This window comes from Mesoplodon bidens (assembly GCF_964165515.1).
Source record: "Mesoplodon bidens genome assembly, chromosome: 1".
Classification (NCBI taxonomy): Eukaryota; Metazoa; Chordata; class Mammalia; order Artiodactyla; family Ziphiidae; genus Mesoplodon; species Mesoplodon bidens.
The window spans coordinates 222,625,526-222,652,741 of NC_138176.1; the positions used below are offsets into that span (position 1 = coordinate 222,625,526).

The window sequence follows — 27,216 nt, forward strand, 5'->3', positions numbered from 1 at the left end:
GAGAATCGGAGATGTTTGTGCAGATAAAGGTTCAGCTCTAAGGTAATGGCCTCTTACCCAGGCTTTCTTAAAGCTGGAATATAGTCAGCAGAACAATGTAGCAGGAGTTCCTCATGTGTTCTCAAACGACCTGTGCAGCTTGCAGAATCCTCCTTAGCCACTCGGCCATCCGGCAGCGACTGCACAACTTCCACACACCTCGGCTTCATCCAACCTTGTACCCCTGGTACCCATCCCAACAGCCCCGCCCCGAAAAATGACCAATCAGAGAGTGGGAAGTGAGCCGGATGGGGCGGGCCTATCTTGGCATTGTCCACGAATCACCAACCTCAGACAGCGGGGGCGGAAGCGGAAGCCCTGGTTTGGCCTTGGTTCCGCCTTGGGGGACTGGCCCGTGGGAACCAGTGAAGAAACCCTGCGGCTGGTGGGTTTAAGTTTTCATCTTTTATCTATCAGCGGAATCGGCCGAGCAGACGCCTGCGAGCGCGGGAGGGAGGGAACTTCACCGCCCAAGAAAAGAGCGAGCGGGCAGGCAGCCGCGGGGCAGAACCGAACTGATTGCAGGGTCTCTACAGGCCGGTCCGGGTCGGCGCCGCTCCCTTCGAGGCCATGCTGCAGGCAGAGCTCCGGGCGATTCCTAGGTGAGGGCAGCGGCTCTGCCGGGGATTCCACCGCGGAAGAACTGGGTAGATGCAAGGTGGGGAAGAAAGAATGCTGCCCGCACTGCTCCCCGGTAGCACCCTGAGCCGCCGCGTTTGTGGCAGCAGCAGCAGTAGCAGCAACGGAAAGCACAGCGTGGGCCGAGGAGGCGGTTCCAGCTGGTGAAGTCGCCCCACGGCTGTTTTTCCGTAGTATGCGAGTCGACAGAACAGCCAAAGAACAGGGCTCCCCATTACCATCTCGTTCGAGCTCTTTTCCCGTGCTACTCGGAGCTGATTTATGCGGAAACATGCCTTGCACTTGTACCTGGAGGAACTGGAGACAGTGGATTCGACCTTTAGCGGTGGTCATTTATCTGGTGTCCATAGTGGTTGCGGTTCCCCTAGGCGTGTGGGAATTACAGAAACTGGAGGTAAGAGGGTCCCGCACCATCCGCCTCTACCCTTTCTTCTACCGTCCTGCCCAGCTAAGGTAGCCTATTTTTATCCCGGATGCTCCAGACTTGATATCCTGAAAACCATGTCCTGTAATGAAGCCGTGACATAACCTGTCTGGTTTCTGGTTGTTCACGGTTTTTCAAACCATGCTACTCGTGAAGGTAGGACAGAGAAAATAAAATATATTAAGATAGCTGCTTCGGAGAGCACTGTTTTGCAAACATTCATCAATATCCTGAAAGTAAGGTAACTTTACTTCTGAAATCTGATCTGTTTAAATATTAAGACTTAACTAGATCTACTTTCAAGACCAGGTGTTGAATTTTATTAGCATTTAACTAGCTTCCTGAATTAAAGGATTCGAGTTGGTTTAACTTTGTTTTTACTTAAGAAATTAACTCTTAAAGGTTTTGAAAAAAGTCCCTTGTATGTTTTTTGATGTCATATTTTTATTATGACATCAGTAAAGTACTATAAGCTGAAAGACCTCAAGGTAAATATTTGACTAAGTACTTTATAAAAATTGTAATGAACTTTTAAGTTTGAAGTTCATAAAATCCAGGGAACTATTTTTACTTAGAAACAACTATTTCACAAGTTATGACAAGACCATGGCTATTTTAGGCCTTCTGTGTGGAAACAATCTTTATGTAATTAAATGAAATGCATTTAATATATGTTTGTTTTCTGTATGTTCACTCAATTTTTTTGGTTGACTTTTCTAAACTAGCATAGTCCATATAGTTATTCTTAAGATTACTATAATATTGCAGTACATTAAGTATTTCTAGTTTGTTAGATATTTAGGTTACTTCCATAATTTGTCTACCAGAATTCATATATAGACATCTTAATACAAATAGGGATTTCTTACTTTGGAGTATTTCTTACTTTGAAATATAGGAACTATTTTAAAGATTAATATTATGTATAATATCAACCTAATTTAAGACTTCTCTTAGTTGTTGGTGTCAATGACAAAAATTAAGAAAGAGATGGAAAATTTTATTCAAGTCAAACTGAGGATTATAGCCCGGGAGACAGTCTCTCAGAAAGCTCTGAGGACTGTTCTGAAGAAATAAAGGGGGAAGCCAGTATATACGTGATTTTGGCAAAGGGGGTATGTGCAATCAAGCGCACATCTCGGTAGAAGGTCACACAGGTCACGAGGAACAGACATCTAAGTTAATGGTTTTAGCGCTTTTCTAAGTATGGGAAGATGCAAGAATCCAGGTTCATAAAAAATATCTCCTGAAAATATCTATCTGAAGACAAGTTTTCCCAGAGCACAGAGTGCCTCATCCTGATCTTGCCCCAACACACACCCCGAATTCCTTTCAGGGTGTATTATTCCTTCCAGGGTGTATAGCCTCAGTGGCTAGTGATTTGATTCTTGTAGAACTGGATGGTGGGCAACAGTCTTTATTTTACAATCCCTTCCTTTTCGGTCTTAATTTCAGCCAAAGTTTGGGAGGCATTTTGACGAGTTTGTCCCATGTGGCTAGGAATGCTCATTCCCAGGTCAGGTGAGGATTTTGTTGATAGGCCACTCAATGTGCTATTACTAGACGAGGCTCTGTTAACAATAACCAAAAGCCTCTGGGCCACCTGTCTTACTAGTCTGTTACTGTCCAGGAAACGGTTCCCTCTTCTTGTTCCCTCTTCCCATATAGAAGAAGTTACATGATTACGGTTATGGATCTTATAGAACTATATATTTGGTCAGTTGTTTCAAGTGGCCTAATCATCATTAATTTTATCTGAGTCTCAGTCACACATTTGGTAATGCAAGAAACAATAATCTTGTAAAACAGGCAGAATACAAGTAATTTAGCTAGTAACATTAATAACGTCATAAGTAAGTATTAAGCTACGAACTTTGTTAGATGTGGCCCAGTATCTCCCCAGGTCGTCTGACCAGTCTGTTCTGCACCAATCGCTGTCTTTAAGGGGAATGATATATTGGCATTGCACATAAAGCTCACCAGAGATGTCTGCACTGACAAGCTAGTGGTGGGTCACCGTGACACCTTTCAGAATTGAAAAAGGAATGTTATCTTCTAAGGAATTATGTGGCTGGTACCAGAAGGAGAAAAAGTGATCACTATGGTTGAGCAGGTATTTCTGCCATTGAGGAGGTCTGGTTAATGCATAATGCAGATGCGTGATGCATCTAGAGGGGAGGGAGGAGGCCAAAGGGCAGAGAAAAAGTTCTATGTGTAAATATTTCTTGTCTTGCCTTAAAATGTAAATTTTTATTTCATCAGTGATGTCAATTGTACTTTTTCAGTATGGGCTTTTAAGGACAATTTTAATCTGCAATCTCGACTGCTAACATCCTGAGCCAAATTCTCATCGTGTATTCCCTGGACTATTCTGAACATACCAGCCAGAGTATCCAGTTAAAACATAAGACATTATGTGTGTCCTCTGAAAGTTTTCCAGTCACTCCTAGTCCTGGATTAAAAGCCACTATTCCTGACTATGGCATTGGAGCCCAACATGATCTGACACCACCCCCACCTCACCGCCCTCCGACTCTCTCTCCTCAGTTCCTGGGCCTCCTCCACACTTGCTTTGCTCAAATGCAGGGCGGGCTCCCTCCTTAGGGCCTTTGCATGTCATAATTTGCCTTTCTCCAGACGGTATTCTCATTCCTTTGTGTCCTTCAGGTTTTTACCTCGGTGTCACCCAGCTACCCAGTTTAAAAATCGCAAGCTTCACTTCCTCAACTCTTCATATCCTCTTCCCTTGTTTATATTTTTTTAGGACTCACCACCGTCTAACAGGATACATTTTTTATCTTGGGTTTTCTCCTTCTTCCCAAATATCGGATACTTAATAAATGATTATTTGAGTCCCAGTGATACGTCAGGTTGGTATTCTGTATGGTTAGAGAGAGAAACATGGCACCTACTTTCATGGAACTTGGTGGTGGAGACAAACACAACCAGTAAAAACAAATCAATAATATAAAATTATGTAAAATGCTTTGAGGAAACTAAAAAAGATCTAAAAAGCGAACAAGCAGGGCAACATTATTACACATCTTCAAAAGACAACTCCACCAGCCTATGGAAAACTAAGTGGAAGTGGAAGAAGCTAGAAAGTTCTTCAAGGTAGTTCAGAGGTAGTGGGTGCCTGGGCTACGATGACTTATGGCCCAAGTCAGAATAGCAGAAACAGACATGGAAAAGTGAATTTTAAGTGTCGTTGGAATTGAAGAAACAGGGCTTGACACTGGATTGGATTGGGGAAGAGAGGCAGTGAGAGAAAGGGGGAAATCAAGAACCACTCTGAGTTTTATGTCTTGAACAACAAGGTAAATGGTGATGCCCGTTAGCAAGATGGAAACTCGATAGATAAGGACAGGTTTGAAAGCATTTGAGTTCTGTTTGGGACACTTAGTTCAGGGTATATGAGAGACATTCCGTTCACATGGGCACGTCAAATATGCTGTTGGAAATGTAAGTCTAGAGCTCAGAAATATTTGAGCTGCAGATATAAAAATGAGTTGTCAGAACAGAGATGGTGTTGAAAGCCATAAAAATGGATGAGATTATAAAGGGGAAGAAGAAGAAGAAAAAGCAGAGGATGTGGCACCAACATCTATAGGTCACAGGGAAGAATAGGAACTTTAAAAAGCAGCAGCAGCCAGTGGGGAAGTAGGATGCCAGGAGAGGGGTGTCGTGGAAGCCAGAACAGAAGGACAAAGTAGTGAACAGTCTGCTGCTGAGCCATCCATTGCAGGGTCATTTGTGATCCTCGTCATGGTTTCTATGGAGGTATCAGGGCCAAAACTAAAGGCAGTTGTTTGAAGAATAAATGTGGAGTGAAGAAGTGGTATCAGAATATGAAGACAGGGGCTTCCCTGGTGGCGCAGTGGTTAAGAATCCACCTGCCAATTCAGGGGACACGGGTTCCAGCCCTGGTTGGGGAAGATCCCACATGCCGCAGAGCAGCTAAGCCCGTGCCCCACAGCTCCTGAACCCACGTGCCACAACTCCTGAAGCCCACGCACCTAGAGCCCGTGCTCCGCAACAAGAGAAGCCACCGCAATGAGAAGCCCGCGCACTGCAACAAAGAGTAGCCCCCGCTCACCACAACTAGAGAAAGCCTGTGCGCAGCAGCGGAGACCCAGTGCAGCCAAAAATTAATTAATTAATTAATTAATTAATTAATTAATTTTAAAAATGAAGACAAGTTTTTGTTCATTTTGTTTGTTTTGAGTATTTTTTTGACTCAGGAGAATGAATGGCACAGTAGATAGAGAGGAGTGTGGGTTAAGGGAGGGTCCCCCACTCCCACCCCACCCAACCATTGTGTTTTGTTTGTAAGGTGTTAGAGACACTAACCACAGCATGCCTCTAAGATAAGGTGTAATTTTCTTTAATCTTCTTAAAAGTCCTGAAGCATAGGAATTAGCCCCGTTTTACAGATGTGAAAACTGAGACGGGTAAGTGGCTAAAGTGACACTATGCTAAGTACTTAATATACAATCATTCTCATTATTCACTGGATGAGTTTATGTCTCTAAAATGCATAACACTGTGCCTGGCACATAATAGGTGCTCAGTAAGCCTGAATTATCACTATTATTTTTAAAATATCATCACTATTGTTGCAGTGGGGCAACAGTTTTGTTCTCGTGGGATAGCATTTTCGGATAGCATTTTCATTGGGATTAGCTTCACAGCTGAACACCTAAAGCAAAGTTATAATGCATCTGATCGAGCACTAGAAAAAGTAATTGACATGTTTAGGGACAGTTTCGTACGAAAAATACTTGTCTTTTAAACATCAGAATCACAATGCTCACCCTGTGAGAAGTCAGTGGGAACTAAGGTAGAAAACTAGAGGTTCGGCTAGTGCATCCCATGCCCATGGGGCATATACTCATGACTGGAGTGGCCAGGTGACCATCTGCACTACTTAAGCCATCTCTCTCATTTTCTTACTTGGTTGAGCATGTATAAGTGAGGTCATGTAAGTTAAATGCACACGTAAGGAACTTCCCTGGTGGTCCAGTGGTTAAGACTTTACCTTCCAATGCAGGGGGTGCAGGTTCGATCCCTGGTCGGGGAGCTAAGATCCCACATGCCTCGGGGCCAAGAAAACAAAACATAAAACAGAAGCAATATTGTAACAAACTCAATAAAGACTTTAAAAATTGTCCACATCAAAAAAATCTTTAAAAAATATAAATAAATAAATGCACACATGATGTCACGCTGCTCTGCATTCGTTTCACCCTGCCCTGCTGGTCCTATGTTCCAAGTAGCTACTCTGTGGAAGTGCTCCCTTCTTGCCCTCAGGACAAGTGGGCCCAGAAAGCACTCTCCTGTTTCTCTTTAACTCTCTGGTCTGAAAGCCTTTGGCTGAGTGAGTTAACTCACTCCTGGAGGCTGGTCTTCAATGGTCTTTTTCTTTCCTCTCTGCTTTCTTCAAGTTACCTTAGGAAAAAAATCTACACTACTTATCTCTTTCTTGTTTTGTGAGCCCAAAAAACCGTACTAATGGCGAATAAGTTTAACATTAATCGTATCCTATCAGTGTGTCTCAAATGTGAATAATTTATTTAGAAATAAATGTAAATTAAAATAAATGTAATAATCATATAAATAATTTGTACAGATACCTAGAGTTGACTTATTATATATAATGTCACCTAAATATGTACACACATAAAATAGGTTCAGTTCTTACGCACACAGCTTTTTAAATAGCTTAAAACTTAAAACAGTTATAAGACCAGTGATTCAAATTAGTGGCATTAATGTGGACAGGTGATGTTTTTCTGAAACTGATTCATCACTTGCAGTGTAAAACTAGTACTAACTCTATGATGCAAGATTTTTAAAATTTGGAATCACTATAGTGAAATGCCTGAATTCTCCAGTCACTTTTTTTGTTTGTTTGTTTTGTTTTTTTAAACATCTTTATTGGAGTGTAATTGCTTTACAATGGTGTGTTAGTTTCTGCTTTATAACAAAGTGAATCAGTTATACATATACATATGTCCCCATATCTATTCCCTCTTGCATCTGCCTCCCTCCCACCCTCCCTATCCTACCCCTCTAGGTGGTCACAAAGCACCGAGCTGATCTCCCTGTGCTCTGCGGCTGCTTCCCACTAGCTATCTATTTTACATTTGGTAGTGTATATATGTCCATGCCACTCTCTCACTTTGTCACAGCTTACCCTTACCCCTCCCTGTGTCCTCAAGTCCATTCTCTAGTAGGTCTGTGTCTTTATTCCTGTCTTGCCCCTAGGTTCTTCATAACCATTTTTATTTACTAATTTATTTATTTAGATTCCATACATATGTGTTAGCATACGGTATGTTTTTCTCTTGCTGACTTACTTCACTCTGTATGACAGACTCTAGGTCCAACTACCTCACTACAAATAACTCAATTTTGTTTCTTTTTATGGCTGAGTAATATTCCATTGTATATATGTGCCACATCTTTATCCAGTCACTTGTTTTATGATCCTTTGAAAAAGAACTTTCTTCCTTATAGCACACAGAGGACACTTGACCATCATTAGTCACAAGCTCATAATTTTTCTCTCAACTCTACCACCAAGTTCTACCTATTGGCACTAAGGCAATCATAAAAACAAATGTGGGCATTAAAAGTACTTGGCACTACTGTTCTTAATGATCACCTTATAATGAAGATCTAGAATATATTATTATTAAGTCATCATTAAAATGAGTACTGAATTTTAAATGAAACTGAGCCAAGGAAAAATCTCTGGAAAATTATTGTTCAGACGTTCTTTTCAGAATCTTCACCTCTGCGTATTTGCTTTTGACTTGCTGCTTTGATTAATCTCCAGCATTCAGCAAGACTTTTATTTGCTTTTCAAGTTTTCCATACAGTTGAATATAGAAATTCATTGTTGTAAAAATATGTTTGTTCTCTATACTTTTGTTTTCTACTTCTTTAATCTTTGACCCTTTATGAAAAAAAATCTTGTTCAAAACAGCAAAAACTACAAGTTGTGGACTTAAGTTCCTTTTCCATTAACTGTTCAAACTCCTCAAGTACTAAAAATAAATGCCCACCTTTTTTGCTTTAAAAAGTTAGCATTTGCATTTTTTTTTTTTAATTAAAAGGATTCACGTTCTTCAAGGCAGGAGTACAAGTTAGCATAAAATTCATTCCCGAGGGCCCCTCAGAACAGAGTTTCAGCTAAATTTGTTTTTACCAGAAAGCAAGTGGATTACTTCAACTCTATGTTAGGATGAGGTAATTCAAAGTATATTTTTAGAAATTGAGATTTTAGAGGTTAAAACGTTGATCAGATATTGACCTAAGAAAGAAATTAGGGACTTCCCTGGTGACGCAGTGGTTAAGAATCTGCCTGCCAATGCAGGAGACACGGGTTCGAGCCCTGGTCCGGGAAGATCCCACATGCTACAAAGCAACTAAGCCTGTGTGCCACAGCTACTGAGCCTGCGCTCTAGAGCCCGTGAGCCGCAACTACTGAGCCAGCGCATCACATCTGAAGCCCACGTGCCTGGAGCCCGTGCTCCACAACAAGAGAAGCCACTGCAATGAGAAGCCCATGCACCACAACGAAGAGTATCCTTTGCTCTCCGCAACTAGAGAAAGCCTGCACGCAGCAACGAAGACCCAACTCAGCCAAAAAAAAAAAAAAAAGAAATTAGATCTTTTGAAAATGTAATGTCCTGAGTTGATAATGTTGTATATAAGACGGGCAACCTATATTAGCACGGGTTCTGGGACAGGAGTTGTGGCAGTGCTTAGCAAGTGGGAGGGTCAAAAGACATGATGCATGTAAAGAACTCAGCAAAGTTATCAGGCAGATAGAAATCAGTAAGTGTTTTACTAACATGTTGGGTAACAGTAAAATTTGCAGAAAACATTGATTTGCAGATTTTTATCCAGACATAAAAGCAGAGGAATAAACCAGAAGAAGATTTTTAGATTTGACTTGCAGAAATTTTTAAAACTTTAGTACATCCTCAATCACAATAACCAAATATAAAAGGCAAATAACGAGTTAGGGGGAAATGACATGATGTTAACATTCTTAATGCATACAGCACTGTTACAAAAGGCCATGTGAGGAAAAATCCACCCCCTCCTTCCACAAAAGCATAAGTGGGCTGTTTATTGAAGAAGTAATAAAAATAGCCACTAGTCATTTGGAAAATACTGAGCTTCGATAATAATCAAATAAAAAGTTTTAAATACAAATGTTTTATTTAGCTCTTTAGTTTTAATATCAGAGAATTTATACTAACATATTCTTTGCTGATTAAGGTTGGAATACACACCAAGGCTTGGTTTATTGCTGGAATCTTTTTGCTGTTGACTATACCTATCTCGCTTTGGGTGATACTGCAGCATTTAGTGCATTATACACAACCTGAACTACAGAAACCAATAATAAGGTAAATCTTTATATGTTTTGATTCTACTAGTGTTGTGTTGGCTTATCTCATAAATATGATGTAAACTGTTTTAAATTTATGTTTTGCTTTCCAAATAGGATTCTTTGGATGGTACCCATATACAGTTTAGATAGTGTAAGTATGCTTCATTTTATCTCATTAACGAAGAACTTGTTTGACGATGCCAACTGTAATTAAGGTAATAAAAGTAATATTATTTGGCAATAAGGAGTTAGGTTGATAAGTGAAAAGCTTCACCTGTTTTTAATATTAATAGAGAAGATAAAGTATCTTCATAGAAAAGGCAGATGTTTTAAAATTTCAGATTAGTAGCTCTTAGTTCTTTAAAGAATGTAATACTTAAATTACATTATCATTTTTTTTATTTATTATAATACTTATTTGGACCAAGACGGAAATTTTCCCCAGTGGATTCTAATACGTGCAGTTCTTACAGATAACTGCTTTAATTTGATTAAATATAAAGAAAATATCTTTAACATCATTTTCTGTGATCGTGTCAAGAAGTTTCGGATTATATTTAAGAACTCACGTACATAATTTAACTTCTCTCTTCATATTCATTATTTACCCCCAACACAGATGTTTTTGTTTACCAATATCCAAGATGCTTATTGCTTTTAAAAATTCACTTCACAGATTGGTAGCCCTCGTAATGATAAAATTTAGAAAGTTTGATCTAATTATGTGAGTACCATGAATTGGAGTGGTAATTCATTTTAGCGTAGTTGCAACTGTTTTTAACATCTGTGCTTCTTCATAGTGGATAGCATTGAAATATCCCAGTATTGCAATATATGTGGATACCTGCAGAGAATGTTATGAAGCTTATGTCATTTACAACTTTATGGGATTCCTTACCAATTACCTAACTAACCGGTATCCAAATCTGGTATTAATCCTTGAAGCCAAAGATCAGCAGAAACATTTCCCTCCTTTGTGTTGCTGTCCACCATGGACTATGGGAGAGTAAGTATGTTTGGTTTTAATTCCTTTATGTTTGGTTTTATTTAAGCGGGTTTAACTATCATTTCTCTGCAAAATAGTGTGTTAAGTACTATATGCAGGACGAAAAGTATAAGACAGAGTCCGTACCCTCATGTAGTTCATAGTCAAGTGTGAAGACTAAGAAAACACATTTTTATAACCCACACATATAAGGTAGTTTCTTTTACATTATTCACCCTAACTAGAAAATTTTAAATGTTGTGGGAAAAAAACCTTAGAAATCATTTAATCAACATCCTCTTACAGTTGGGAACCAGGGTCTGCAGAGATTAACTTACAAGTCACGTGGTGAATTAATGGCAAAATCAGGTCTAAAACTCAAGGAGAAGGTAGTCTAGGTGGGGAAACAGCATTTGATATGAAATTAGAGCAACAAATAGCAATGTTTATTCTAGTAATCTGTAAGTTGGCCTTATTATACATTCATGTAGGACAGTAAAGGAAAATAAAGCCTAAAAGGTTAAGTTGAAACTAAGATTGCATTTACTCTTTGAATTTATTTTTCGGCAGGAAACATTTGAAGCCAGCATTTTAGAAAGATTAATTTTACGGTACTATACAGGATGCATTGGGGGGAGAAGAGTCCAGAAGGGGAAATAAATTAGGAGATTATTATAGTAGTTCATTTGTGAGATAAGCTGAAGAGGAGTGTGAAACTGGAATAGAAAGGGGAAACAATAAGAGAATGCAACTGGAGAATCAACAGGACTTGATCACTGATAGAAGGGGATGTAGGTGGAAGTTGCAAGCCAGTGTAACTGGAGTGACTTCGAGGAATCAGTGTAGATACATGGCCTAGGGTTAGCTCCATTGCCTTCCGTGCAGTACAGAACCATTTCTACAACATCAGCACTAAATGGAGCACCTAGTATATGCTAGTATATAGATATAATACATATAACAGATGTGGAACTTAATGGAACTTACAGCTTGGTTAGGAATTAAATGAAGACACAAATATATAGTTACTTATTTCAGGAGATGCTATGAAGGAAAAAGAACAGGAGTCTATGAAAGAGGGTAGTAAGGAAAAAGTAACGTAGGTTGGGGATCAGGGGAGAGATATTGTGCTCAACTCCAAGTAAAACAAGAACAAATAGGGATTTATAGCCAAAGAAATTGGGGTGGTCACTGGATGGAAAATTACTAAGGAGACATCAAGGGTAGGGGGATTCTCTCTAAACTGGCCTGACAAGAATCTTACTAAAGGCAGGCCAAGTAAACATCAAGAGTGAGGGATGAGGAGCTTGATCACATTTCCAGGGTAATCAGATACTGGGGGTGGGGTGTGCTGGTGATGGGTGTCTTAGCAGGATTTTTTGCTCAGACTGACTTCACAGGCCAAGGACAGGGCCTAAGGATGATGCCTAGTTGAAAAGAAGGCTCAGAGGAGCCCTGTCAAAAGTTTGATCAAGGAGAGAGATTGTCAAGTGAGAAGCCATTATAGGATGTTAAGCAGAGGTCTGGTATCCAAGATTACTTGTACTCTTTGTAGACTGAACCGGATGTGGGCATAAATTCAAGAGATTGCAGTGGTCCAGTAAATATGATGATGATGATGGTTGTGGTGGTGGTAGCAGCAATGGCAGCTTGGCTTTGAGCAGGACTCTTCTATTAATACAGAACCTGAGATGAAGCTCTAGCTGCCTCTTCAGGCTGGCTCATGACAGTTAGCAGGTGGTCAACCCCAAAGCTTTTTCAAATGATGCTATAGGTCAAAATTTCCCTTTTCTGTGCTTGTGCAATTGATTTATTCCTAACTACACAAGCAATTACATTTTTTCTTGGTAAGACTCTGTGTTGGTTTCATTTTTTTCCCTGAGACTCAGGTTCTGACAGCTGCTACCTGAATAATATCAGCAATGCATCCATAACTGTAACCCAGGTTTTCTTTCCTTTGAAGACATTAAGCATTTACCAAATCCATGCCATTTGGGGGTATGGTTTTAGTAATATAAAACTTCTCATTCTCTTGTATATAAGTGCACTTTAGGTTACCAGTCTCCTTCTGTTAGATAACTGGTGTTATATATATGATCATTACTCAGAATATTGCTGTTGAGGATAATTCAGTATAATGCTTTGGTTTTAAGATGCAAACGCCACGGCAAGTTTCTAGTCCTTAGATGTTAGAATTAAGTCTGCTTTTTGTACTCTGATTTCTGTGACATAAGCAGTGAGCACAATGAGTTTTCTTTTTTTTTTTTTTTTTTGCGGTACGCGGACCTCTCACTGTTGTGGCCTCTCCTGCTGCGGAGCACAGACTCCGGACGCGCAGGCCCAGCGGCCCCAGCTCATGGGCCCAGCCGCTCCGCGGCATGTGGGATCTTCCCGGACCGGGGCACAAACCCGTGTCCCCTGCATCGGCAGGCGGACTCTCAACCACTGCACCACCAGGGAAGCCCACAATGAGTTTTCTTTTAATGAATGTTAGATTTTATGTATGTGAGTTTGTGAGAGGAGGGGAACATTTTACCTAGTGATTTAATACTGTTATGAAACAAATGTGTTCGTGAAACAGTACTACCTCTTACTATGGATTCCCTTCCTCCCTCTTGTTTCTAAAATTTGGGTCACAACCTCCTAAATTACATTTGACACAATTTGAAAAAATTTGCCCTCGGGTATGTACCTTGGAGTGGATATGCTAGGTCTTTAGGTTTTGTGCAACTTGGTGATAAATTGATGGCTGAAGTGGCAGTACCAAATTACTCTCCCGTTAACAGTAGAAAAGATTTCTAATTGAACCACAGCCTCCCCTATATTTAGAATTACCAGGAGTTCTTTATGTTTGCCTGTCAAGAGGGTGTAAAGGATTTCCCTGGTTAGTCGTAAGGTTGAGCAACTTTTCATATGTTTATTAACCATTTGTGTTTCCTTTCTGAGGAATGATTGCTTCTGTTTCTCATTTTTTAATGGGTTGTCTGTACAGGATCTTGATATGTTTAGATACTAATTCTTTATTTAATGCATGTTAAAGATATCTTTTTCTAGTTTTTGGCCTGCTTTGGCACTTTTACTATATCTTTTGATAAATGAAAGTTGTGAATTTTTATATTGTTGAATTTATCAATCTTATTTTATAGTAAGTACTCTGCGTCTTGTTCAAAAAATTCTTCCTGACCCCAGGATTATAAAAACATTCTCCTGTGCTTTTCTTCTAAGCATTTCATATTTTTTCCATTAAAGCTTATAACAGGGACTTCCCTGATGGTCCGGTGGCTAAGACTCCGCGCTTCCACTGCAGGGGGTGCGGGTTCGATCCCTGGTTGGGGAACTAAGATCCCGCGTGCCATGCAACACGGCCAGAAAAAAAAAAAAAAGACTTATAAACATATATTGATTTTTTTTTCATATGTTGTGTGAGGTAGGAATGCAGTTTCATTTTATTCCATTGGCTTCCTGACCTAGCACCATTCTCTCTCCTACCTCACTTGTCTATGTAGCCATCTCTACCGTATATAAAGGTTCCATATGTATGGGTCTATTTGTGATCTTCGTTTTTTCTGTTTTACTGGTTAACTTCTCTATCCCCGGACCAATTCCATACATAAACTACTATAGTTTATTAATAAGCCTTAAAATAGAAGGGCAGGTGCCCCACCCCTATTATCTTGGCTATTCTTGGGTCGATGCTCTTACATATACATTTTAGATTCAGCTCGTCAGGTTGTTTGAAAAGCCCTATTGGAGTTTTTTGATTGGAAGTGAATTCAATCTTCAGTTTATTGACATTTTTATGGTTTGAGTATTCTTATCTATGAATATTGTCTACTCTACTTATTTAGCTCTGCATTTATCTTTTAATTAAGTATAGTTTTCTCATAAAAGTCTTGTAAATCTTTTGTTGACCTTATAAACATCTTATATTTTATTGCTATTATAAATGGCATCTTTTTAAAAGATTAGTTTAATTGCTGCCAGTGTGTAGAAAGGCAGTTGATTTTTGCCTATTGAGCCTATATCCAAAAATCTTGTTAAATCTTCTTATTCTGTAGATCTTAATAAGTTCTCTATAGCCAGCCATCTTCAAAAGAAGGATTTGTTTGCTTTCTAGTCTTTATACCACACATTTCTCTTTCTTATCACTGTGCTGATGAGTACCTCTAGACTTTCTTGTATCATTCCTGGTTTTAAAGGGATTTTTTTTTTTTTTTTTTTTGCGGTACGCGGGCCTCTCACTGCTGTTGTGGCCTCTCCCATTGCGGAGCACAGGCTCCGGACGCACAGGCTCAGTGGCCACAGCTCACGGGCCCAGCTGCTCCGCGGCATGTGGGATCTTCCCAGACCGGGGCACGAACCCGTTTCCCCTGCATCGGCAGGCGGACTCTCAACCACTGCGCCACCAGGGAAGCCCCCCAAATAGCCTTTTTTTGATAGTTGTTGTTTTGGGACTTTTTTGCTTTGTTTCTGTTTGTTACTCCTTGTGAATTTTCCCCTACGTTAAGTGACCTCAGTGATAAAAACTGTTTTATGTAGGATCTCTGTTTTGTTCTTTCAGAGTATCTAGTCAGTGACACTCTCTGGAATTATATATATATATATAAATCCAAACTTGAAACTTAATCCTAAATGTAAATAATATTTTCTAAATATGGTTTCATATATGCAACCCTACACGTAATTTACTTGTTACTTGGTTTTTCTTCCAGAAGTACACAGGGACCCACTTCCATTCTTTTTGTTCCTGTTCTGTGCTGCACTATTCAGGAATTTGAGACTGGATATAGGAAGGGAGATCTTTCCGAAGATGTAGTTGTTACACAATTTAAAAAACAGTATTTAGATAATTTGTATGCTACCATCCACATTCTTCTCCAGTAGCCATTTAGATTGACTAAATTAAAAGAATTAAATATAAATGTGGCATCATTTGTGAAAGTGATTTAATTTGGGGGCTTCGGAGAAAACTTGATACTAGTGAAATGAGTCGGTGAAATGCTAAGTTATTTTTCTTTGGCAGAGTCTTGCTGTTCAGATGCAAACTGGGTGTATTACAATATACAGTTGTCAGACCGTTCACCACCATCGTTGCTTTGTAAGTGCACAGAACTTCTATTATTATTTATTTTTCAAAAATTCTCATGCTTTTACTTAGGTGGGACAACTGAGTAGAAAAGCATGTAAAGAGCGTTCCTTGTTTATAACACATCTAGTCTGGTATAAAAACACAGTATATAGAAATCCTACTATATTATAATAAATAAGGTGACCATGTATAGACAAGGAATCACCACAGGATTATTCTAAGTAATACTCTGGAGATTTCTGGCAAGCATTATCAAATATTCTTTTTCAAGTTATTAATGTTCACACAGCTTTACAGAAACATCTAATACGTGAAGTTAAAGTATACCACTATAGATTCATTACATGCTTTTATTTTCTAAATGAGTACTGTATTCTAAAGAAGAAAACATATTTTTCTTTTTAAAAAATTGTCAAGTCTTAGCACTTCAGGGAAAATGGGGTATCATTAAGCTACCTGGTAAAACTATTGCCTAAAAATTTAAGAACATCAAATAGTTTAAAACAGGTAGAGTGTGTCTTTTATCTGCTAGCTATACTAGCATTTTGTCTGTTAACAGAGGAAGAATGGAAAGAACGGTGAAAGCAGCATTCAATTCTTTATTCTGCTTCTGTGCCAGCAATTCTTTAGTGAGATTTGCCTTGGAATTAAAACTAATTCACTTATTTATGAAGGCATGCTTTATTTCTCTGCTGTTTAGAAATTGGATAATCAAGACAAGTTACTACTTAGATCTGGGTCATCATAAACGTTGCCTCCAAGACAAATTGGGAGAAAAAATTATAGTTGTAGTTATAGACCTGCATGATATGTTTTTAACAATCTTTTTAAAATTAGGCAGCATCATTTTTTTGAATCTAATAATTACCCTTTCTAGTTCAATGTATGTGTCTTCTGGATTTCCTTCAAATTGGAGGAACAGTAATATGGTAACATTTCTAGAAAAATGTTTTTAATTTTTGAACCACCTCTATGGCCAAAATCAAGTGACTATCTACAGGATCTTTGAAATAAACTGACTTCTAAATTTAAGTATTGCTGTCATTGCTGTATTTTAAAATGTATTTTTGATTTAGTTATTCATAAAGTTGTCTCATTTTTACCATTTTTTAGAATCTGTGAGCTGCTTGGCATATATGATGAAGGGAACTTTAGCTTTTCAAATGCTTGGACTTACTTGGTTATAATAAATAATATGTCACAGTTGGTAAGTAAATATTCATCTTAACTGTATTAAATTTAGATCTATAACTCTAAATTTTTTGGGGGAAAGTCTCTTCTGGAATAAAGCTTAATTGTAACTAATATTGAACTTTATCTGTAGGAAGAACTTGAAACTTTAACATATGTAAAGATATAATATCTTTGTTGATTATCTGGTGACTTATACACTGACTCGTTGATTATGTTTTTTCATTTGGTTCTGGTATTCATTGCATAGTTATTTGGGTATGTCATAAATAAAAGCACAGTGCTCTCCTTTAAAAAAAAAGCACATATCCTAGGCATATTCAGTAAGAAAAATGTTTTATTGGTATATAACAGTACAGTGTTTGAATAAAAATGGGAGAATAAAATTCTCTCATATATTTGGAATTGAAAATTGAGAATGCCAAGTTTTTAAAAATGATGTTACAGAATCTGAAATGCTCCAAAGATATAACTATTGGATCCTTTCAACTTAAGAATGTGCATTTTATTGAAAATCTTTCATTAATGCTTTCAGCAGAATAATAGTTTAGGTGCAGTGGCATGCATCTGTGGTATTAGAAATTTATAATAAAAATCAAACGCTTGTGTATTCAAAGCTTTTCCATATGTTCATATGGAACCGGTAATTCCACTTCTGGGAATGCCTCAAGAAATGGCCAGAAGTACTTTTGCTTTCAGTTTGTATATAAAGCCTATTGTTTGTTAATTGCAAAAGCCTGGAAATGGTCCAACTAGTTAAATATACTATGTTCCTTCCATTGGCCAAAACATTAGGCAGCTATTTAATGAAATATATGGAAAAGGACACTTTAAGTGGGAAAAAAAATCAGGCAACAAAATTTTATATTTAATTTATTATACCCACCTTATGTGTAGAAAGAAATGGATGATGGGACTATGAACAACTTTATACTTTGCTGCTTTCATATTCTATAATAATTTAAATGAGCATTTTATAATAGGGAAAAGTAAACTTTTAGGGAAGTGTTGTTATGCAACACTACGCTCATTACAACTGATTTCTAAAAATAGTTAATGTCTTGAGCATTTATCTTTAATAAGTAAATTCAGCTGGATTAACATACTGCCCTCAAGAAAAATGGTTTCCCTGATTCCTTACTTTCCAATTTCATGGTGACAGTTTTATTGGAGTAGTACTTATTTAATGTGTTCACTTATAAATAATATGCATACAATTAGTAGTTAGTAAGCTCAGCCCTTATACAATGAACCGTAATTTGTGTATAAAAGCCATTAACAAGCAGATAGATGTTTTTATTTTGGTTGAATGAGAGCCTTTTCTACCATTCATGGCAGTCACTTGTTCATTGTGTTCTTTGTGGGCTCCAGTAAGTGAACACTTAAAACCATTTTCAGGGAAGATGTTATACATCTCTTCTGAGAAATTTCATACTGTATATATTCATCCACAGTAAACTATAAAAGCTTGTTGTCAATCTAAAAATAGCAAAATAAAGCGTAGAAAATTTTGCCTGAAATATTACTCTGTACCAGGTCTCTGGTCTATAACTTTAATATCAATATCTCTAATACCATATTTAGTTATTCTTATTTAAGAACTTTGTTTGTTTCTAGTTTGCCATGTATTGTCTCCTCCTGTTTTATAAAGTACTGAAGGAAGAACTGAGTCCAATCCAACCTGTTGGCAAATTTCTTTGTGTAAAGCTGGTGGTTTTTGTTTCTTTTTGGTAAGTGTTGCTTTCTCTTAAATGTTCTCATTTTCTAAAGGGCAATAAAACTGTTGATTCGGAAGGATTTTTAAAAGTCTTAATATGGAAGATGAATTAAAATGTCTACTTAGCTTTCAAAAAGTTCATTCTTTTAGCCCTTCTTGGTTTTTCATAAAGAAATAATTAGATGGTCACTGTAACATTTTTAAAAGGAAAACAGTTTGAGACACTACATGTCTCAACACTAAGGGAATCATTAAAAAAAATCATGGTCTCTTTATATAAGAGAATACAGTTTGGAAGATAAACATCATGTAGAATATTTAATGTGAGGAAATGTTCATTAGTAGAAATACTGTTTAAAACAGAGGGCAAAACTATACATGGTCCCAGTTTAGTAAAGGCGTGGGTGATAGGGGCCTAGAAACAAATACACCAAATTTAACAATATACAAATAATACAAAAAGGGGGGAAAGAAAAATCCCTGAAATCCTACCACCCAGCATGAATGATTGGCATTGTGGTCCCCGTCATTTTATATAACTCCACAGAAATACATACTATAAAAGCTTGTAGAACTCAATGATATGTTTAGTATATTGCAGTCATAGTTCTTTGTAAGTACAGTGAAGATGTAATTTTGTTGTTTGGGTTTTTTGTTTTCACCTCATATAGTATTCTGATATGTGGATAGAACTTTTTAACCAATCTCCTATTGACATTTAGGTTGTTCCTAATTTTTTTTTACCATTACAAGCAATATTGAAGTGAATATTCTTGTATATAGATCTATGAAAGCTTATCTAACTATCTCATTTTAGCTGTTTAAATTTAACCTAGGGGCAGATCCCTATATTTGCTTGAAATGCTCAGTTTGACTCCCCATCTTGGAGTCAGACCCCTTCTGAGTTTGTCTCTAGTTCCAGGACGTGAAACAAGACTGGTTTCAAAATGTTCTTTAAAATAATCTGAGTAATCAATTGATACATGCATAAATAACATTTAAATATCTGTTCTTTATTTCATTTTAAATTCCAGTTGTACAAGGTGTTAGGCATTGTCTATGTGTAGGAAGAACTTAAAAGCTAATTACTGTACACACTTTCAAAACAAAAAAAGACTGTAAACCACGTACTGAAGTTCTGAGAATACACAATCAAAATTCATGTGATGAAACTGTACTAGAATTTGTAAAACAAGTATATTTAATACAGATACACAGTGTCTTCAGGAATACGCTGTAAAGGCGGGGTGGTGGTGGTCCACAGGTTGTGCTGGGGTTTAACTTTTTAAATGGCATATTTTTAAAGCAACTGCTCATTTTATGCTTGATATAGATTTGGCGTTTACCTTTTCCTAACATATAGGCAAGCAGTAGTTATTGCTTTGTTGGTAAAAGTTGGCGTTATTTCTGAAAAGCATACATGGGAATGGCAAACAGTAGAAGCTGTGGCCACAGGACTCCAGGTAAGTAATGCTCTCTCTGAATTCAATAGAACTTTACTATTTGTTAAGCATTTTTACGTTATCTCCTCAGCCTGACCACATGCAGGCTATGGAGCTACTGCTGTCCTCACTTCACATGTGAGGAAATGGGGGAACCCTAGAAAAATTGGTCACAGTTACTAATTTGTAGTAGAACCAGGAACAGAACCTAGATTTTGTTTTTCCTACTCTATTTCACTTTCTGCATTTCTCCTCTAAGTCCTTGGACAGTGCAAGAGAATGCATTGTACTTGGCAAAGAAGTACTTGATTGAGGTAGTGCAAAATAGAGTTAAACGTTTGGCATTTTGTGGGGTTTTTTTTGAAGAGGTCAAAAATCATTATTTTGGAAAATGAAAAAATGAATACAGTCTTGTGGGAAAAAAACAGCTGTTGGGACTTAAGTACTTTTGAAAAGAGAGAAAGATAGTGCTTTTCCTTTTTACCTGCAAAACTAGATTTAAACTCCAACATGGCTGATATTGTTGATATTGTTGTTGTAGGACTTTATTATCTGTATTGAGATGCTCCTTGCTGCTATTGCTCATCACTACACTTTCTCATATAAACCGTATGTCCAAGAAGCAGAAGAGGGCTCATGCTTTGATTCCTTTCTTGCCATGTGGGATGTTTCAGATATTAGGGATGATATTTCTGAACAAGTAAGGCATGTTGGTAAGTACCAGCCATTTAATTCATTCGAATAGGCTATTGTAGTTCTCCTATCAGGTCTGTTTAAGAGGTGAAAAGACTCTGTGTAAAGCAGTACCACAGTAAGGCTCTCCAAATGGGGAGAGAGGCGGGGAGCTTATTTTTAGCATGGCAAGTTTATAGTGGTAAAAATAACCAAACTTTCGGTGAACTCAGAAACCTTTATGTTACTTTAAAGGAAGGACAGTCATGGGACATCCTAGGAAAAAGTTTTTTCCTGAGGATCAAGATCAAAATGAACACACAAGCTTGTTATCATCGTCATCACAAGATGCAATTTCCGTTGCCTCTTCTGTGCCACCTTCACCCATGGGTCACTATCAAGGGTTTGGACACACTGTGACTCCCCAGACTACACCTACTACAGCTAATGTATCTGATGACATATGTAATGATACTACAGGAGAGAAAAAAGAACCTTCAGATACGTCCGTGGCCTTCTGAACAGTGTGCAGAAGCTGTGCTACTCCCATATTATTTCATTACCTGGTATCCCATTGCTCAGGATTTTGTGCTTGGGACAAGCCGTTAATGATGGAAAATTTCAACAAAACAGCAAAAACCAGGTACAACTACTGGATTCATACAACTAGGTTTTGTATATCACAAATAATCAGTCTAAATATCCTAGACTTAGACTTGACTTCTTAACACTACAGAGTATCACATACTCAAATGGAGGAAATGACTTCTTAACACTATAGAGTATCACATACTCAAATGGAGGAAATGACTACTAAACGTTCTTGACCTTACAGTGCTCTATCAAGAGGAGGACGTTAAAAAAAAAAGTGCTTTCTACCACTGCTGCATGAATATAATGCTCTGGAATTAGCAGAAAGTGTAATTCAGAAATATGAATTAGTGGAACTTAATCATAATCATGTGCCATATATGCTTACCTAACAATTATTTCTCTATTTCTCAACTGGATGTCTTTCAATAAATAAGAATTTATCATTTATTTTCTGCAACTTTTTTTATCTCTCATTCTTTCAACATAGACCCTTAATGTTATAACAAAAGTTCGTGATTAGAGGCACAGCAGAAAAAAATTAAGTCCAAAAAATTAAAGGGTGGAAAATCATATACCTACAATGAAAGAGGCCTATATCTTACATTCCTACTGGGAGAAATATCTGACCTAATCTATTAATCTTAAAACAACTACTGTCTAAAAGTCATATTTGCACCAATGTGAACAGATTAATAGGTTATCCAGGACTTTGAGATGAAAGGAATAAAGTGGATGGAAGAGTGGAAGAATAAATAAGAACCTTGTCATAGAAATAGAGTCTGCTTTTCCTCAGTGCTACTAAAGGTGTCAGCAAATGTAAATCACAGCTGAGTAGTCTTAATTATTTATATCAAACCACAGTCAGAAGACTTATAGATGCTCTTTGGGAGAAATTTATTACTTAGGATGGAGTTCCTCTAATTGTTAATCACAGCCCATTGGGTCTAACATTTTACACTGGAAATAAATACAGAGAGGGCCAGAGTGGTATGTTGCAAATAGCAAGGATAAGTATCATTTCTCAAAACCTATGCTTTATATATTTAAGCGCATATACATACACACACACACATACACAAACATACCTACTGGTTCACAGTAATTAGATACAAAGTTTTTATTCTGTCCATTATTATAAACTAAACATTTCTATTGGACATAAAGTTGGGCGGTATAAGAGGCAAGGGGAATAGGCAGTGTGAAGAGAAGGTGCATCTTATTTTCTGTGTGGCTTACCTGCAGAGAGCACACAGGACATACAAGGCAGGATAATCTTCTTCCTAATTCATCTCCCTATTTCAAGTCTTTAAAATCTGGACTAATTATTTTTTTCTTTCTGTGTATCCAAATCAAAACTTTGAAAAATACTTGTTTAGGTTTAACTCTTCCTTGAACTTAATTTATCAGCTTTAAATTTTTTCTTCGCCAAAGGCAGACCACGAAAAATGCTGCCTCCTAAGATTTTATTTTGTCCCTCTTTTACTCTTTTAATTACATTTAGTCTAGAGCTTAAATTCTTACTCAGGTTTGCATACCCAAAACACAAAAACTGAGAAGGAGGTTCAGAAGTATTTCATTATTTACAAGAAGCAAGCTTGGAATTTACAGGTAACCATAAACCCTCAGTCTAAAGTGGAAGCCAACTTTTTGAAGTATCCCCACTGTAAGTTTGGATTTGAGAAAAATAGCCAAGATGCCTAAAAACTGAATATGAGACTCAACATTCCTTATATTTATAGCTTTAGAGTACAAACTAACAGGTTTGGCAAAATTTAATCTATAGTAAGTAAAACCAAGCAATAAAAACAGTTTCCTAATTTGAAAAATGACAGCCTTTTCCAGTAAGGAAGTCTGCAGCAATATTTTTGTAATAATGCTACTCTTTAATTTAGGATCTTTTAAAGACACTTTATTAGTGTCAGTTTTTAAAAAACATTTGGCCATTACAAGGACCTAAATCTTTGCACCTCCATTTTATGATGACAATCCCGCTACTCATTCAGACTAGAACTGTGTACTTCTGCTCGACTTCCACCTTTTTTCATTAGAAAACTGCTCTTCACTGCTTTACTGTGATGCTGACGTTGCTTTTGTGGTGCTGGACGTTGAGTACAAGTTCGTCTCCCATTTCCACCTGGATGGGGTTATCTAAAACAACGGCAGCTTGTTTCCAGTGGGAGGCTTCACTGGACGTATCCAACCTAATCTCATCGTCAAGGTACATATGATACCAAAAGGGAATGGCAGTCACTTGTCCAGATTTACAGATGCATACCTATGGAAATTAAGAAATCACGAAAATTTCATCAGAGTACACAGAGCAGACTTGGATAAGTCTTTGTCTTTTTAGCTTTAGATCTAAATTTTATAAAGGAATATATTTAATCACCCAATTCAAATTAATACCAACCTGTTTTATTCACTAATATTTACCCAAGCCCATGTTTGGATATTGTTCAGAAAATTTAAGTCTGCAAAGGAAGTGGCCAGAAGTATTTTATGTATGTAAAGTAGTATATAGTTTAAGATAATTCTGAATACAACAAGAGTAATCATTTTATATTACCTTTACTTCTCTGTTAGAGGTGTTCAAATATGGCGTCATTAAGTCTAGTCTTAAGAGTTCCACTGGTTTGCTTAAAGGTATACAGGGCAGTGAGGATAGGTCCAGAAATACACGTATAGGTACCTAAAGAAAGTAGAAAATTTTCACTTTTACTCAATTCTTTTTTTGACCAAGTCTCGTTAAGTTTCCTGCTTTGTACTTCGCTCAGTATGATATAGTGCTTTTGACATCTATTACCTCATTTAATTTCCACACATCAACCTTAAGGCATAAGGACTTCCATGATTCCGTTTTACAGGAAGAATGAACAAACCAAGGTTTTAGGCTGGTTAAATAATTTTCTGTGATTTCAGTTATCTATAGATTCTTCACTTGGATGAAAGCAAAGTTTTACTTAACCAGGCAGCTCCAAAAAGTTTAAGCCAAGGATGTGCTTACGTGTGAAAGATGAACTAATAAGCAGATAGTACAGTAAGCCCCCTACGTATGATCAAGTTCCGTTCCAAGAGCACATTTGTAAGTCCACAAGTTAGCCTAGGTACCCCACTAACACAATCAGCTATATAGCATTGTACTGTAATAGGTTTATAATACTTCTCACACAGATAATGCATAAAAAACAAGCACAAAAAATAGAGAACATTTTTAATAGTATAGTACAGTACCTTGAAAAAATGATCCAGTAATGTCTGGGTAGCAGCTCTTTTTTCCTCATCACAGATGAAACAGTAGCACTGGATTGCATTCGGAACGGCAGCTGCACCCTTCGTGGTACCGTTCTACATTCGAGTCCTGTGCCTCAAAAACTAACAGTGCCCCCCCCCCCAATAAAGAAGATCCCCTTGCCACTTCCTGCACTGTGAATCTCTTCGGTTCTTCAGTCTCTTCTTCCTCTTGTCTCTCTGTCCTTTCTCTGGGTCAAAGAGAATTCAGGAAATTCCCAGGCAGCTACCGTATCTCTACTCACTGCCTTGCCACTTTTACACTGTGAAGGTTGGCTCTAGCCTTGAACCGATGAAACCAGCCATGGCTGGCATTAAAAGATGCGCCCTCTGATTCTTCGCCATGTTTCTTCTTCAAGTCTTCATAAAGGCTTCTAACTTTCTCTTGCATCAGCATTAAGCTGAGCGGGACTCGACGCTGATGCTGATCCTGCCTCCACACACTGAGAAGTTTCTTCATCTCCTCCATCACTTTTCCACGCTTCTCCTTCGATATTATTGACATCATCGGCACAGCAGACTTCACATGTTCCATGATCTTGTCCTGGTTCTTTAGAATCATGCTGATGGTTGAACGATTCACGTTAGAAGAATGAGTGACGTCTACCATCTTTTCGCCTCACTCCACTTTCAATTGTTTTCTCTTTTGTTTCCATCGTTATCGCTTGGTGCCTTCTTAACAGTACCAGTTACATCACCGCTGCTTTTACGCTTGCTTCCAGACATCTGGGCTTGAAATAAAGGTACTGTACCACTGTACTCTATACAGTACTGTAAAGTACACAAAAGCACAACCACTTGTAGAGGATGCACGCATGTGACAACATACGCCAGACACATGAACTAACTTGCGTGATGGGACATGTGAACGCATGTTCGCATCTTTGAAAGTTCACAACTTGAAGGTTCATATGTAGGGGACTTACTGTACAACATTAATTATTGAACTGTTTGAGCAAATATGCCAAATTCAACCAAACAGCTAATAGTGGATTTCATTTTGAAAATAGGTTATTTATCTAGAAGGCAGTGGTTCTCAACTTTGACTGCAAATTAAAATCACCTAAGGAGCTTTTAAAAAGTCCAACTGCTCAGGCCACACCTCAGATCCATCTGGAGTTGGGATCCAGATACCAGTAGTTCTGAGAGTACAGTCAAGGTTGAGAACCACTGCTATAAACTGTTCCATCAATTTTAGTAGCAATGGAAACTTCCTAATAACTTTTAGCCTTCTCATTTGAAATAGAAAGGAAACTGTTTAAAAAGTGTTCTCTGTCCACCTGCCAATGCAGGGGACACGGGTTCGTGCCCCAGTCCGGGAAGATCCCACATGCCGCGGAGCGGCTGGGCCCGTGAGCCATGGCCGCTGAGCCTGCGCGTCCAGAGCCTGTGCTCCATGGCGGAAGAGGCCACAGCAGTGAGAGGCCCACGTACCGCAAAAAAAAAAAAAGAAAAAAAGAAAAAAGGAAAGTGTTCTCTTTCCTTTGAATAAAATATTAGAAAGCAACTGTTCATGGTGAGAAAGGACGCAGATATATCAACCTCTCCCTGGGCATCCTTGAAGGCATCCAACCTTTCCTCCACATAAAAACAGCAATTCCATGCCATTTCCAGGACTCTTGCCCTATATCCCTATTTGTATCAGTCACCAGAAGAACAGCCCTAGATTCCTGTGTCACCTCTCATCACCTGCACTCTAATCCCCACACAGCTGTACCCATCCCTCGTCATATGTCCTCACTTGTTTCTTAACCTAGCCTACTGGCCACTCCGGTCATCTTTGCTAATTCCTTCTTAGATTTCTAATGTTGAACTCATAACTTGGTGAGTTCTCTAGAATTTAGTTCTCAGCCCTCTTCTCTTTCTACACATCCCCAAGGTGATTGCATCCCATTATTCTGGCTTTAAATATCATCTACCAAATCTGACTGCCAAATTTACATCTCCAGGCTAGCTATTTCTCTGAATTCTTATCCAACTGCTTCATGACCCCATAAAAACGTAAGCACAACCTGATCCTCCTGTTATTTTCCCCATATCAGTAAATGGCAACTATCCTTCCAGGTGCTTTCTCATACCCCATGTCCCATCTATCACAAAACCTACCTTTAAAATACATCAACAATCTGACCACTTTGCACCACAACCATTGCTACCACTCTAGTCTAAGTCACTACCACCTCTCTCCTGGATTACTGCAATAACCTTATGCCTCTGCCGGCTCTCCATCGTGGTCTACTCCCAATACAGCAGCCATAGCAAGCCTTTCAAAACAAGTCACACCTTATCACTCCTCTGGTCAGTACCCTCCAGTTGTTTTCCACCCCTTTCAGAGTAAAAAGCCAAAACCTTCACCACAACCTCTACAGGAGGCTCTACAGGATCTGGCTCCTAATACTTTTCTCACTGCATCCTTCATCCGACTCTCCCTCATGGTTTCCTGCTGTTTCTGAATACTTGTTGATCCTTTGACTTGTATATGGTTTGCTTCCTTATTTCTCTCTGGTCTCTGGTTAAATATCACTTATCCTTGAGTCTTTTCCTTAGGCAGTACCTAAATAAAATAGAATATCCCATCCCTCCAACTCCCATTCTCCTCTAGCCTTCTCACTTCTCACCATCTATCATACTAATCTTTCTAGTCCTTTGTTTACTGTCCATCTCTTGTCTCTTTGTCGTCAACGTGAATGTTAGCTCCAGATATGTGAAAAATATATCAACCATGA

The 27,216-nt window shown here is 38.1% G+C and overlaps 2 protein-coding genes across 2 annotated transcripts in view; one reads left to right on the top strand and one right to left on the bottom strand.

The window, feature by feature from the left end:
- The first annotated feature begins 373 nt into the window (after nucleotides 1-373).
- On the top strand, nucleotides 374-21,649 carry TMEM184C (transmembrane protein 184C). Its single transcript, XM_081244410.1, has 10 exons — nucleotides 374-1,072; nucleotides 9,398-9,528; nucleotides 9,627-9,663; nucleotides 10,313-10,518; nucleotides 15,521-15,595; nucleotides 16,700-16,793; nucleotides 18,395-18,507; nucleotides 19,858-19,957; nucleotides 20,478-20,649; nucleotides 20,864-21,649. Exons 1-10 carry the CDS (start codon nucleotides 854-856, stop codon nucleotides 21,127-21,129), a joined length of 1,413 nt encoding a protein of 470 aa, XP_081100536.1. The 5' UTR covers nucleotides 374-853; the 3' UTR covers nucleotides 21,130-21,649.
- A 60-nt stretch (nucleotides 21,650-21,709) lies between these two features.
- Nucleotides 21,710-27,216, bottom strand: part of PRMT9 (protein arginine methyltransferase 9) — a 31,005-nt gene continuing 25,498 nt past the window's right edge. Inside the window, exons 11-12 of the mRNA XM_081244308.1 lie at nucleotides 23,769-23,891; nucleotides 21,710-23,477 (exon numbers count right to left, since the gene is read on the bottom strand). Of these exons, the coding sequence (XP_081100434.1) occupies nucleotides 23,262-23,477; nucleotides 23,769-23,891 (339 nt within the window). The 3' untranslated portion in view covers nucleotides 21,710-23,261. The remainder of the gene's footprint in view (nucleotides 23,478-23,768; nucleotides 23,892-27,216) is intronic.